Here is a 14,011-nt window from a genome sequence, read left to right as displayed (position 1 = left end):
GAGATAATGGGGAACCCCAATCCCTTTGGGAGGTGATAGGGGACCCCAATCCCTATGGGAGGTATTGAGGGACCCCAATAATCCCTTTGGGAGGTATTGGGGGACCCCAATCCCTTTAGGAGAAGCTGGGGGACCCCAAAATCTTTAGTTGGAGTTGGGGGATCCCAATCCCTTTGAGAAGTATTGGGGGACCCCAATAATCCCTTTAGGAGGTGATAGGGGACCCCAATCCCTTTAGGAGAAGCTGGGGGACCCCAAACCCTTTGGGAGGAGATAGGGGACCCCAATCCCTTTGGGAAGCATTGGGGGCCCCCAATAATCCCTTTAGGAGATAATAAGGAATCCCGATCCCTTTAGGAGGTGATAGGGGACCCCAATACCTTTGGGACTAGTTGGGGAACCCTAATCCCTTTAGGAAGTATTGGGGGACCCCAATCCCTATGGGAGGTGATAGGGGACCCCAATACCTTTGGGAAGTGTTGGGGGACCCCAATCCCTTTAGGAAGTATTGGGGGACCCCAATAATCCCTTTAGGAGATAATGGGGAACCCCAATCCCTTTGGGAGGTGATAGGGGACCCCAATCCCTATGGGAGGTATTGAGGGACCCCAATAACCCCTTTGGGAGGTAATGGGGAACCCCAATAATCCCTTTGGGACTAGTTGGGGGACCCCAATCCTTTTAGGAAGTACTGGGGGACCCCAATAATCCCTTTAGGAGATAATGGGGAACCCCAATCGCTTTGGGAGGTGATAGGGGACCCCAATCCCTATGGGACTAGTTGGGGGACCCCAATAATCCCTTTGGGAAGTATTGGGGGACCCCAATCCCTTTGGGATTAGTTGGGGGACCCCAAACCCTTTGGGAAGTATTGGGGGACCCCAATCCCTTTGGGAGGTAATGGGGAACCCCAATAATCCCTTTGGGAGGTGATAGGGGACCCCAATCCCTTTAGGAGGTAATGGAGGACCCCAATAATCCCTTTAGGAGATAATGGGGACCCCAATCCCTTTGGGAGGTGATAGGGAACCCCAATCCCTATGGGAGGTGATAGGGGACCCCAATCCCTATGGGAGGTATTGAGGGACCCCAATAATCCCTATGGGAGGTGATAGGGGACCCCAATACCTTTGGGACTAGTTGGGGGACCCCAATCGCTTTAAGAGGAGATGGGGGACCCCAATCCCTGTTGGGGGACCCCAATAATCCCTTTGGGACTAGATGGGGGACCCCAATCGCTTTGGAAGGTGATAGGGGACCCCAATAATCCCTTTGGTAGGTAATGGGGGACCCCAATCCCTTTAGCAGGACCCCAAGGACAGCATAGGCAGGAGGGAGGACCCCCAGCAGCCCCCAGACCCCATAGTGCTCACCCCACAGCCACCTCCCAGCCCCACAGCGCACCGTGAGCCAATAGGACCCAGAGCCAGCAGCAGCCCCACATCACCCCACAGCCACGGCTGGGGGACCCCAATAAACCCTATAGGATCTATGGGGCATTGGGGGACCCCAATAGAACCCTATAGGATCTATGGGGCATTGGGGGACCCCAATAAACCCTATAGGATCTCTGGGGTGTTGGGGGACCCCAATAAACCCTATAGGATCTCTGGGGTGTTGGGGGATCCCAATAGAACCCTATAGGATCTATGGGGCATTGGAGAACCCCAATAAACCCTATAGGATCTCTGGGGTGTTGGGGGACCCCAATAAACCCTATAGGATCTCTGGGGCATTGGGGGACCCCAATAGAACCCTATAGGATCTATGGGGCGTTGGGGGACCCCAATAAACCCTATAGGATCTCTGGGGTGTTTCGGGGACCTCTATAGCACCCTATAGGATCTCTGGGGTGTTGGGGGACCCCAACAGAACCCTATAGGATCTCTGTGGTGTTGGGGGACCTCTATAGCACCCTATAGGATCTCTGGGGTGTTCAGGGACCCCAATAGAACCCTATAGGATCTCTGGGGTGTTGGGGGACCCCAACAGAACCCTATAGGATCTCTGGGGTGTTGGGGGACCTCTATAGCACCCTATAGGATCTCTGGGGTGTTCAGGGACCCCAATAGAACCCTATAGGATCTCTGGGGCATTGGGGGACCCCAATAGAACCCTATAGGATCTATGGGGTGTTGGGGGACCCCAACAGAACCCTATAGGATCTATGGGGCATTGGGGGACCCCAAGAGAACCCTATAGGATCTCTAGGGCATTGGGGGACCCCAATAGAACCCTATAGGATCTCTAGGGCATTGGGGGACCTCTATAGCACCCTATAGGATCCCTAGGGTGCTGGGTACCCCAACCTCCTTAGCACCCCATAGGATCCATGGGGCACCCCAACCAGCACCCTATGGGATCTCTGGGGTGTTCAGGGACCCCAACAGAACCCTATAGGATCTCTGAGGCATTGGAGAACCCCAATAGAACCTTATAGGATCTCTGGGGTGTGGGGGACCCCAATAGAACCCTATAGGAATCTCTGAGATGCTGGGAGTCCCCAACAGGACCCTATAGGATCTCTGGGGTGTTGGGGGATCCCAATAGAACCCTATAGGATCTATGGGGTGTTGGGGGGACCCCAACAGAACCCTATAGGATCTCTGGGGCATTGGGGGACCTCTATAGCACCCTATAGAATCTCTGGGGTGTTCAGGGACCCCAATAGAACCCTATAGGATCTCTGGGGCATTGGGGGACCCCAATAGAACCCTATAGGATCTATGGGGTGTTGGGGGACCTCTATAGCACCCTATAGGATCCCTAGGGTGCTGGGTACCCCAACCTTCTTAGCACCCCATAGGATCCATGGGGCACCCCAACCTGCAGCCTATGGGATCTCTGGGGTGTTCAGGGACCCCAATAGAACCCTATAGGATCTCTGGGGTGTTCAGGGACCCCAATAGAACCCTATAGGATCTCTGGGGTGTTTCGGGACCTCTATAGCACCCTATAGGATCTCTGGGGTGCTCAGGGACCCCAATAGAACCCTATAGGATCTCTGGGGTGTTTGGGGACCTCTATAGCACCCCATAGGATCTCTAGGGCGTTGGGGGACCCCAATAAAACCCTATAGGATCTCTAGGGCATTGGGGGACCCCAATAAACCCTATAGGATCTCTGGGGCATTGGGGGACTCCAATAGAACCCTATAGAATCTCTGGGGTGTTGGGGGACCCCAGCAGAACCCTATAGGATCTCTGGGGTGTTTCGGGACCTCTATAGCACCCTATAGGATCTCTGGGGCATTGGGGGATCCCAATAGAACCCTATAGGATCTATAGGGTGTTGGGGGGACCCCAATAGAACCCTATAGGATCTCTGGGGTGTTTCGGGACCTCTATAGCACCCTATAGGATCTCTGGGGTGTTGGGGATCCCAATAGAACCCTATAGGATCTATGGGGTATTGGGGGACCCCAATAAACCCTATAGGATCTCTGGGGCATTGGGGGACCTCTATAGCACCCTATAGGATCTCTGGGGTGTTCAGGGACCCCAATAGAACCCTATAGGATCTCTGGGGCATTGGGGGACCCCAATAGAACCCTATAGGATCTCTGGGGTGTTTCGGGACCTCTATAGCACCCTATAGGATCTCTGGGGCACTGGGGGACCCCAATAGAACCCTATAGGATCTATGGGGCGTTGGGGGACCCCAATAGAACCCTATAGGATCTATGGGGTGTTGGGGGACCTCTATAGCACCCCATAGGATCTCTAGGGCATTGGGGGACCCCAATAAACCCTATAGGATCTATGGGGCATTGGGGGACCCCAATAAACCCTATAGGATCTATGGGGCATTGGGGGACCCCAATAAACCCTATAGGATCTCTGGGGTGTTGGGGGACTCCAATAGAACCCTATAGGATCTCTGGGGTGTTGGGGGACTCCAATAGAACCCTATAGGATCTATGGGGTGTTGGGGGACCCCAACAGAACCCTATAGGATCTATGGGGCATTGGGGGACCCCAATAGAACCCTATAAGATCTATGGGGCATTGGGGGACTCCAGCAGAACCCTATAGGATCTCTGGGGCATTGGGGGACTCCAATAGAACCCTATAGGATCTCTGGGGTGAGGGGGGTCCCCAATAGAACCCTATAGGATCTATGGGGCATTGGGGGACCCCAATAAACCCTATAAGATCTCTGGGGCATTGGGGGACCCCAATAGAACCCTATAGGATCTCTGGGGCATTGGGGGACCCCAATAGAACCCTATAGGATCTCTGGGGTATTGGGGGACCCCAATAGAACCCTATAGGATCTCTGGGGTGTTTCGGGACCTCTATAGCACCCTATAGGATCTCTGGGGTGTTGGGGGACCCCAATAAACCCTATAGGATCTATGGGGCATTGGGGGACCCCAATAGAACCCTATAGGATCTCTGGGGCATTGGGGGATCCCAATAAAACCCTATAGGATCTCTAGGGCATTGGGGACCTCTATAGCACCCTATAGGATCCCTAGGGTGCTGGGTACCCCAACCTCCATAGCACCCCATAGGATCCATGGGGCACCCCAACCAGCAGCCTATGGGATCTCTGGGGTGTTCAGGGACCCCAATAGAACCCTATAGGATCTCTGGGGTGTTTGGGGACCTCTATAGCACCCCACAGGATCTCTAGGGCGTTGGGGGACCCCAATAAAACCCTATAGGATCTCTGGGGCATTGGGGGACCCCAATAGAACCCTATAGGATCTATGGGGTGTTTCGGGACCTATATAGCACCCTATAGGATCTCTGGGGCATTGGGGGATCCCAATAGAACCCTATAGGATCTATGGGGCATTGGGGGACCCCAATAGAACCCTATAGGATCTATGGGGTGTTGGGGGACCTCCATAGCACCCCATAGGATCCCTAGGGTGCTGGGTACCCCAACCTCCATAGCACCCCATAGGATCCATGGGGCACCCCAACCAGCAGCCTATGGGATCTCTGGGGTGTTGGGGGACCCCAATAGAACCCTATAGGATCTCTGGGGCATTGGAGAACCCCAATGGAACCCTATAGGATCTCTGGGGTGTGGGGGACCCCAAGAGAACCCTATAGGATCTCTGGGGTGTTGGGGGACCTCTATAGCACCCTATAGGATCTCTGGGGCATTGGCGGACCCCAATAGAACCCTATAGGATCTATGGGGTGTTGGGGGACCCCAATAGAACCCTATAGGATCTCTGGGGCATTGGGGGACCCCAATAGAACCCTATAGGATCTCTGGGGTGTTGGGGGACCCCCATAGCACCCCATAGGATCCATGGGGCACAGCAGCCTATGGGATCTCTGGGGCTCTGTGGGATCCCCCCATCTATGGGGTGGGCTCTGTGGGGTCGGGGGCTGCCGGGTGTTAAAGCAGAGAGGAGCAGAGCGGGGATATGGGGCAGCTCAGCTGGGAACATGGGCCCATTCGGAGCCACCCCATAGATCCCATATTAGTGAGACAGACACACAGACAGACCGGAACGACACGGGGGGGGGGGTCCCATAATTAAGGCAACGATTTGGGGTGAAATGGGGCTGAATTGGGGCCGAATTGGGGCGAAATGGGGTGAAATGGGGTGAAATGGGGCCAAATTGGGGTGAAATGGGGCCGAATTTGGGGTGAAATGGGGCCGAATTTGGGGTGAAATGGGGCCGATCTGGGGCCGAATTGGGGTGAAATGGGGTAAAATGGGGCCGAATTGGGGCCGAATTGGGGTGAAATGGGGCCAAATTGGGGTAAAATGGGGCTGAATTGGGGTAAAATGGGGCTGAATTGGGGTGAAATAGGGCCGATTTGGGGCCGATTTGGGTTGAAATGGGGCCGAATTTGGGGTGAAATGGGGCCAAACTGGGGTGAAATGGGCAGATTTGGGGTGAAATGGGGTGAAATGAGGCAGAATTGGGGTGAAATGGGGCCAAACTGGGGTGAAATGGGGCCGATTTGGGGTGAAATGGGGCCAAATTGGGGCCGATTTGGGGTGAAATGGGGCTGAATTGGGGCCGATTTGGGGTGAAATGGGGCCGAATTGGGGCCGATTTGGGGCCGAAATGAGGCCGATTTGGGGTGAAATGGGGCCGATCTGGGGCTGAATTGGGGTGAAATGGGGTAAAATGGGGCCGAATTGGGGTGAAATGGGGCTGATTTGGGGTGAAATGGGGCCAAATTGAGGTGAAATGGGGTGAAATGGGGCTGATTTGGGGTAAAATGGGGCGGAATTGGGGTGAAATGGGGCCAAATTGGGGCTGATTTGGGGTGAAATGGGACCAAATTGAGGTGAAATGGGGCCGATTTGGGGTGAAATGGGGCCGATTTGGGGTGAAATGGGGCCGATTTGGGGTGAAATGGGGCCGATTTGGGGCCGATTTGGGGTGAAATGGGGCCAAATTGGGGTGAAATGGGGCCAAATTGGGGTGAAATGGGGTCGAATTGGGGCCGATTTGGGGTGAAATGGGCCAGATTTGGGGTGAAATGGGGCCGATTTGGGGCCGATTTGGGGTGAAATGGGGCCGAATTGGGCTGAAATGGGGCCAAATTGGGGCCGATTTGGGGTGAAATGGGGTCGAATTGGGGTGAAATGGGGCCGAATTGGGGCGGAATTGGGGCCAAATTGGGGTGAAATGGGGCCGAAACGGGGCGAAATGGGGCCGATTTGGGGCTGATTTGGGGCAGAAATGAGGCCGATTTGGGGTGAAATGGGGTGAAATGGGGCCGAATTGGGGCCAATTTGGGGTGAAATGGGGCCAAATTGGGGTGAAATGGGGCTGAATTGAGGTAAAATGGGGTGAAATGGGGCCAAATGGGGCCAATTTGGGGCCGGAATGAGGCCGAATTGGGGCGAAATGGGGTGAAATAGACCAAATTGGGGTGAAATGGGGCCGAATTGGGGCGAAATGGGTAAAATGGGGCCGATTTGGGGTGAAATGGGGCCGAATTGGGGTGAAATGGGGTGAAATAGACCAAATTGGGGTAAAATGGGGCCAATTTGGGGTGAAATGGGGTAAAATGGGGCCGATTTGGGGTGAAATGGGGCCGAATTGGGGTGAAATGGGGTAAAATGGGGCCGAATTGGGGCCAAATTGGGGTGAAATGGGGCAGATTTGGGGCCGATTTGGGGTGAAATGGGCCAGATTTGGGGTGAAATGGGGCCGAATTGGGGCCGAATTGGGGCCGATTTGGGGTGAAATGGGGCCAAATTGGGGCCAATTTGGGGTGAAATGGGGCCGATTTGGGGCTGATTTGGGGTGAAATGGGGCCGAATTGGGGCCAAATGGGGCCGATTTGGGGTGAAATGGGGCCGAATTGGGGTGAAATGGGGCCGAATTTGGGGTGAAATGGGGCCAATTTGGGGCTGATTTGGGGTGAAATGGGGCCAATTTGGGGCTCGGTGCCTTAATTGGGGTGGGGGGGTTTAGCACAAAGGGGGGGGGGGGAGCGCGGCCGCAATGGGAACAATGTGATTGAATTGGGGGGGTGGGGGGAGGGGGGGGTTCAGCATGACCCCCCCCCCCGGTACTTACCAGGATCTCACCCTTATAGAGGGGAAATTAAAGGGGGGGGGGGCAAAGAAAAGAATGGGGGGGGGAGCAGGAAGCATGAAAATGGGGGAAAAAAGCAGAAAAACAGCAAAAGAAAAAGTGACATGCGATTAATGATCATCTCACCGCGAGGTTAATGAGTCGTCACAGGGCTGAATAATGAGGGGGGCACAAAGACCCCCACACCCTATGGGGTATAATGCCCACCCTATGGGGCACAGTGCCCACCCTATGGGGTATAATGCCCACCCTATGGGGCACAGTGCCCACCCTATGGGGTATAATGCCCTTCTATGGGGCACAGCACCCAACCTATGGGGTATAATGTCCTTCTATGGGGCATAATGCCCACCCTATGGGGCACAGTGCCCTTCTATGGGGCATAATGCCCACCCTATGGGGTATAATGCCCTTCTATGGGGCACAGTGCCCTTCTATGGGGCATAATGCCCACCCTATGGGGCATAGTGCCCACCCTATGGGGCATAGTGCCCACCCTATGGGGCATAATGCCCACCCTATGGGGCATAGTTCCCACCCTATGGGGCACAGCACCCACTCTATGGGGCTTAATGCCCATCCTATGGGGTATAATGCCCACCCTATGGGGCACAGCACCCACCCTATGGGATATAGTGCCCTTCTATGGGGTACAGTGCCCAACCTATGGGGTATAGTGCCCTTCTATGGGGCATAATGCCCACCCTATGGGGCTTAGTGCCCTTCTATGGGGTATAGTGCCCTTCTATGGGGTATAGTGCTCTTCTATGGGGCATGGTGCCCACCCTATGGGGCACAGTGCCCTTCTATGGGGTATAGTGCCCTTCTATGGGGCATAATGCCCACCCTATGGGATATAGTGCCCTTCTATGGGGCTTAGTGCCCATCCTATGGGGCACAGTGCCCTTCTATGGGGCATAATGCCCACCCTATGGGGCATAGTGCCCTTCTATGGGGCTTAGTGCCTTTCTATGGGGTATAATGCCCACCCTATGGGGCATAGTGCCCACCCTATGGGGCACAGTGCCCACCCTATGGGGCATAGTGCCCTTCTATGGGGCATAATGCCCACCCTATGGAGTATAATGCCCTTCTATGGGGTATAGTGCCCTTCTATGGGGCATAATGCCCACCCTATGGGATATAGTGCCCTTCTATGGGGCTTAGTGCCCACCCTATGGGGCATAGTGCCGACGCTATGGGGTATAATGCCCTTCTATGGGGCATAGTGCCCACCCTATGGGGCACAGCACCCACCCTATGGGGCATAGTGCCCACCCTATGGGGCATAGTGCTCTTCTATGGGGCATAATGCCCACCCTATGGGGCTTAGTGCCCATCCTATGGGGCATAATGCCCACCCTATGGGGCATAGTGCCGACGCTATGGGGTATAGTGCCCACCCTATGGGGTATAATGCCCTTCTATGGGGTATAGTGCCCTTCTATGGGGCATAATGCCCACCCTATGGGGTATAGTGCCCTTCTATGGGGCACAGTGCCCACCCTATGGGGCACAGTGCTCTTCTATGGGGTATAGTGCCCTTCTATGGGGTATAGTGCCCTTCTATGGGGCATAATGCCCACCCTATGGGGCTTAGTACCCACCCTATGGGGTATAATGCCCACCCTATGGGGCACAGCACCCACCCTATGGGGCATAGTGCCCTTCTATGGGGTATAGTGCCCTTCTATGGGGTATAGTGCCCTTCTATGGGGTATAATGCCCACCCTATGGGATATAGTGCCCTTCTATGGGGCTTAGTGCCCATCCTATGGGGCACAGTACCCCCTATGGGGCACAGCACCCACCCTATGAGGCACAGCTGATGGATCCCAAACCCTATAGAGGAACTGACGGATCCCAAACCCTATAGAGGAACTAATGGATCCCAAACCCTATAGAGGAACTAATGGATCCCCCCCCCCCCATGATGGCACTGCTGGATCCCAGCCCCCCCCCAGCTGACACGGGGGTCTCCCAACCCAGGACCCCCCCCCCCCCCCATGTACCTGGTTGGGCACCGCTCGCTTCTTGTTGGCCTGGGAGCTGCGCTGCTGGGCACTGCAATGGGACAATGGGGTCAGGGGGGGGGGGGGGCTTTGCACACACTGTGCACACTCAGTGCACACTCAGTGCACACACAGTAGGGCCTTGCACACTCAATGCACACACAGTGCACACACAGCAGAGCAAAGGGGGCCTTGCAAACCCAATGCACACACAACAGGGCACATAGGGGCATTGCACACCCAGTGCACACACAGCAGGGCCTTGCACACCCAATGCACACCCAGTGCACACCCAATGCACACACAGTGCACACCCAGTGCACACACAGCAGGGCATTGCAAACCCATTGCACACACAGCAGGGCCTTGCACAAACAGCAGGGCCTTGCACACTCAATGCACACACAGCAAGGCATTGCACACACAGCAGGGCATTGCACACCCATTGCACACACAGCAGGGCATTGCACACCCATTGCACACACAGCAGAGCACATAGGGGCATTGCACACCCAATGCACACACAGCAAGGCCTTGCACACCCAATGCACACACAGCAGGGCCTTGCACACCCAGCATGGCCTTGCACACCCACTGCACACCCATTGCACACCCATTGCACACCCCCCACCCCCTCCATTGCTGCATGCAGAGCCATAGTGCTGGGTGGGGAGCAGCACCCAGCTGCTGTTAGAGACCCCCAGTGTTGGGTGGGGGGCTGAGGGGGCAGCGAGGGGATGGGGCCAGCACTGGGTGCTATGGGGGGGCTCAGCCCTACAAGCTGCGGCCCCAAAGCCGCCTTCCAGCCCCACACATCCCTCCCCCAGCCCCACACCCCCCCCAGCCCCACACATCCCTCCCCCAGCCCCACACATCCCTCCCCCAGCCCCACACATCCCTCCTCTCCAGCCCCACACATCCCTCTCCCAGCCCCACACATCCCTCCCCCAGCCCCACACCACCCCCAGCCCCACACATCCCTCCTCTCCAGCCCCACACATCCCTCCCCCAGCCCCACACCCCCCCAGCCCCACACCCCCCCAGCCCCACACATCCCTCCCCCAGCCCCACACCCCCCCCAGCCCCACACATCCCTCCCCCAGCCCCACACATCCCTCCTCTCCAGCCCCACACATCCCTCCCCCAGCCCCACACATTCCCCAGCCCCCACCCCCTCCAGCCCCACACATCCCTCCCCCAGCCCCACACCCCCCCCAGCCCCACACTGCATATGGGGCAGCCAAGCTGAAGCACAGACACAGCGCTCAGTGGGGAGCAGACCCCAAACCCCCCCACGTGTCCTGGCCCCACAGTCCTGCCTACATCCCCACAACCCCATAAGCTGCGTCCTTGTCCCCATGACCCCATCACCAGCTCAGAGCAGCCCCTGCCCCATTACCACAGGACCCCCAGATCCCTGTCCCCAGCCCCATATCCCTGTCCTCAGGACCCCCATCCCCATCTCCAGGCCACACCACCATGCAGCCCCAGCCCCAGCCCTGTCCCCAGCCCCATTCTGCCCTCAGGACCCCCATATTCCTGCCTCAGGACCCCCATCCCCATTCAGGCCACACCATCATGCAGCCCCAGCCCCATTCAGTCCCCAGGACCCCCATATCCCTGTCCCCAGCCCCATATCCCTGTCCTCAGGACCCCCATATCCCTGTCCCCCAGCCCCATTCTGTCCCTAGGACCCCCATATCCCTGTCCCCAGCCCCATTCCTGCCCTCAGGACCCCCATATCCCTGTCCCCAACCCCCTCCTCTGTCCCCAGGACCCCCATCCCCATCTCCAGCTCACCCCAGCCCCATTTCCTATCCTCAGGACCCCCATATCCCTGTCCCCAACCCCCTCCTCTGTCCCCAGGACCCCCATCCCCATCTCCAGCTCACCCCAGCCCCATTTCCTATCCTCAGGACCCCCATATCCCTGTCTCTAACCCCCTCCTCTGTGCCCAGGACCCCCATCCCCATCTCCAGGCCACACCACCATGCAGCCCCTGCCCCATTCCTGTCCCCAAGACCCCCATATCCCTGTCCCCTCTGTCCTCAGGACCCCCATATTCCTGTCCCTAGGACCCCATATCCCTGTCCCTAACCCCATTCCTGCCCCCAGGACCCCCATATCCTTGTCCCCAGGACCCCCATATCCCTGTCTTCAGCCCCATTCCTGCCCTCAGGACCCCCATATTCCTGTCCCCAGGACCCCCATATCCCTGCCCCCTCTTGTCCCCAGGACCCCCATTCCCATCTCCAGGCCACACCAGCACGCAGCCCCTGCCTCATTCAGTCCCCAAGACCCCGATATCCCTGTCCCCAGCCCCATATCCCTGTCCTCAGGACCCCCATATCCCTGTCCCCCAGCCCCATTCTGTCCCCAGGACCCCCACCCCCATCTCCAGGCCACACCAGCACGCAGCCCCAGCCCTATTCCTGTCCTCAGGACCCCCATATCCCTGTCCCCAGGACCCCCATATCCCTGTCTCTAACCCCCTCCTCTGTCCCCAGGACCCCCATCCCCATCTCCAGGCCACACCATCATGCAGCCCCATCCCCATTCAGTCCCCAGGACCCCCATATCCCTGTCCCCAGCCCCATATCCCTGTCCTCAGGACCCCCATATCCCTGCCCCCCAGCCCCATTCTGTCCCCAGGACCCCCATCCCCATCTCCAGCTCATCCCAGCCCCATTCCTGTCCCCAGGACCCCCATATTCCTGTCTCTAACCCCCTCCTCTGTCCCCAGGACCCCCGTCCCCATCTCCAGCTCATCCCAGCCCCATTCCTGCCCTCAGGACCCCCATATCCCTGTCCCCAGGACCCCCATATCCCTGTCCCCAGCCCCACTCCTGCCCTCAGGACCCCCATATCCCTGTCCCCTCTGTCCCCAGGACCCCCATCCCCATCTCAAGGCCACACCAGCATGCAGCCCCAGCCCCATTCCTGCCCTCAGGACCCCCATATCCCTGTCCTCAGGACCCCCATCCCCATTCAGGCCACACCATCATGCAGCCCCATCCCCATTCAGTCCCCATGCTGCAGCATCATGCAGTTCTGGCCCTATTCCTCCCCCCAGGACCCCATCCCTCCCCCTGTCCCCAGCCCCCCATCCTGTCCCTGTCCCCATGTCACACAGCACACAGTCCTGGCCCTGCCCATACGCACCCAGTGCTCAGGTGCTGCTCACTGTAACAGCTTTGGGGTGGGAGAGGTTGGAGTCCCAGGACAGTGAGGAATAGAAAGAAACAGGAGAGGTTACGGCAGAGGGGGAGATGAGAGAGAACAGAGAGAAATGGGGGGGTACAAGAGAATGGGGGGGGTCCAAGAGAATGGGGGGGGTCGAAGGGAATGGGGGGGTCCGAGAGAATGGGGGGGTACAAGAGAATGGGGGGGGTCCAAGGGAATGAGGGGGTCCAAGAGAATGAGGGGGGTCCAAGAGAGTGGGGGGGGTCCAAAGGAATGGGGGGGGTTCAAGGGAATGGGGGGGGTCCAAGAGAATGGGGGGGGGTCCAAGAGAATGGGGGGGGGTCCAAGAGAATGGGGGGGGTCCAAGGGAGTGGGGGGGGGGTCCAAGAGAATGGGGGGGGTCCAAAGGAATGGGGGGGGTCCAAGGGAAGGGGGGGGGTCCAAGAGAGTGGGGGGGGGTCCAAAGGAATAGGGGGTGTCCAAAGGAGTGGGGGGGGGGGCAAAGTAATGGGGGGGGTCCAAGGGAATGGGGGGGGTCCAAGAGAATGGGGGGGATCCAAAGGAATGGGGGGGGGGTCCAAGGGAATGAGGGGGTCCAAAGGAATGGGGGGGGGAGTCCAAGAGAATGGGGGGGGGGGGGCAAGGGAGTGGGGGGGGGCCAAGAGAATGGGGGGGGTCCAAGAGAATGGGGGGGGGGTCCAAGAGAATGGGGGGGGGGTCCAAGAGAATGGGGGGGGTCCTGCAGGGCTTCCACTATGGCAATGAGAGCCTGTGTTACCTTATAGAACCAACCCAGAGACCTCCATAATGATCTCAAGGGGGGGTTATGGTGAATGAGGGGGGTGTCATGGTGAAGGGGGGGGGGTGTAACACTGGTATTGTGTTATTTGGGCTGTGGGACCCCCACCCTACAAACCCCCCCCAGCCCTGAAACACTCACTTGGCGAAGCCGATAAAATCCTCGTGGTTGGTGTTGATGTAGGAGAGCTCAATGTCGATCAGCAGCAGGATCTGGGGGGGGGGGGGGGAGGGTCAGAGGGGCTGGGGGGGCTGAGGGTGGGAGATGGGGGGGATGTGAGTGGGGGTCTAGGGGGGATGTGAGTGGGGGGCTGGGGGCCATGGGTCTATGGGAGCTGTAGGTGGGGGTCTGGGGGGCTGTGGGTAGGGGATATAGGGGGGCTGTGGGATCTGGGGGCTGAGGGGGCTGTGAGTGGGGGCCTGGGGGTCATGGGGCTGTGGGTAGGGGATATAGGGGGGCTATGGGAGCTGTGGGTGGGGGTCTAA

The 14,011-nt window shown here is 57.8% G+C and overlaps 1 protein-coding gene across 1 annotated transcript in view; it reads right to left on the bottom strand.

The window, feature by feature from the left end:
- LOC107307556 (dynamin-2-like) overlaps positions 1 to 14,011 on the bottom strand; it is a 52,169-nt gene that overhangs the window by 11,292 nt on the left and 26,866 nt on the right. The window contains 3 exon segments of the mRNA XM_085535350.1: positions 7,515 to 7,526; positions 9,545 to 9,596; positions 13,668 to 13,738. Coding sequence (XP_085391476.1) covers positions 7,515 to 7,526; positions 9,545 to 9,596; positions 13,668 to 13,738 — 135 coding nt within the window.

Source organism: Coturnix japonica, unplaced genomic scaffold (genome assembly GCF_054131305.1).
Source record: "Coturnix japonica strain WE unplaced genomic scaffold, WE-NBRP24 Scf119, whole genome shotgun sequence".
Taxonomy (NCBI): Eukaryota; Metazoa; Chordata; class Aves; order Galliformes; family Phasianidae; genus Coturnix; species Coturnix japonica.
The sequence above is the reverse complement of the archived record's forward strand: the minus strand, read 5'-3'. Positions and strand labels throughout refer to the sequence as shown.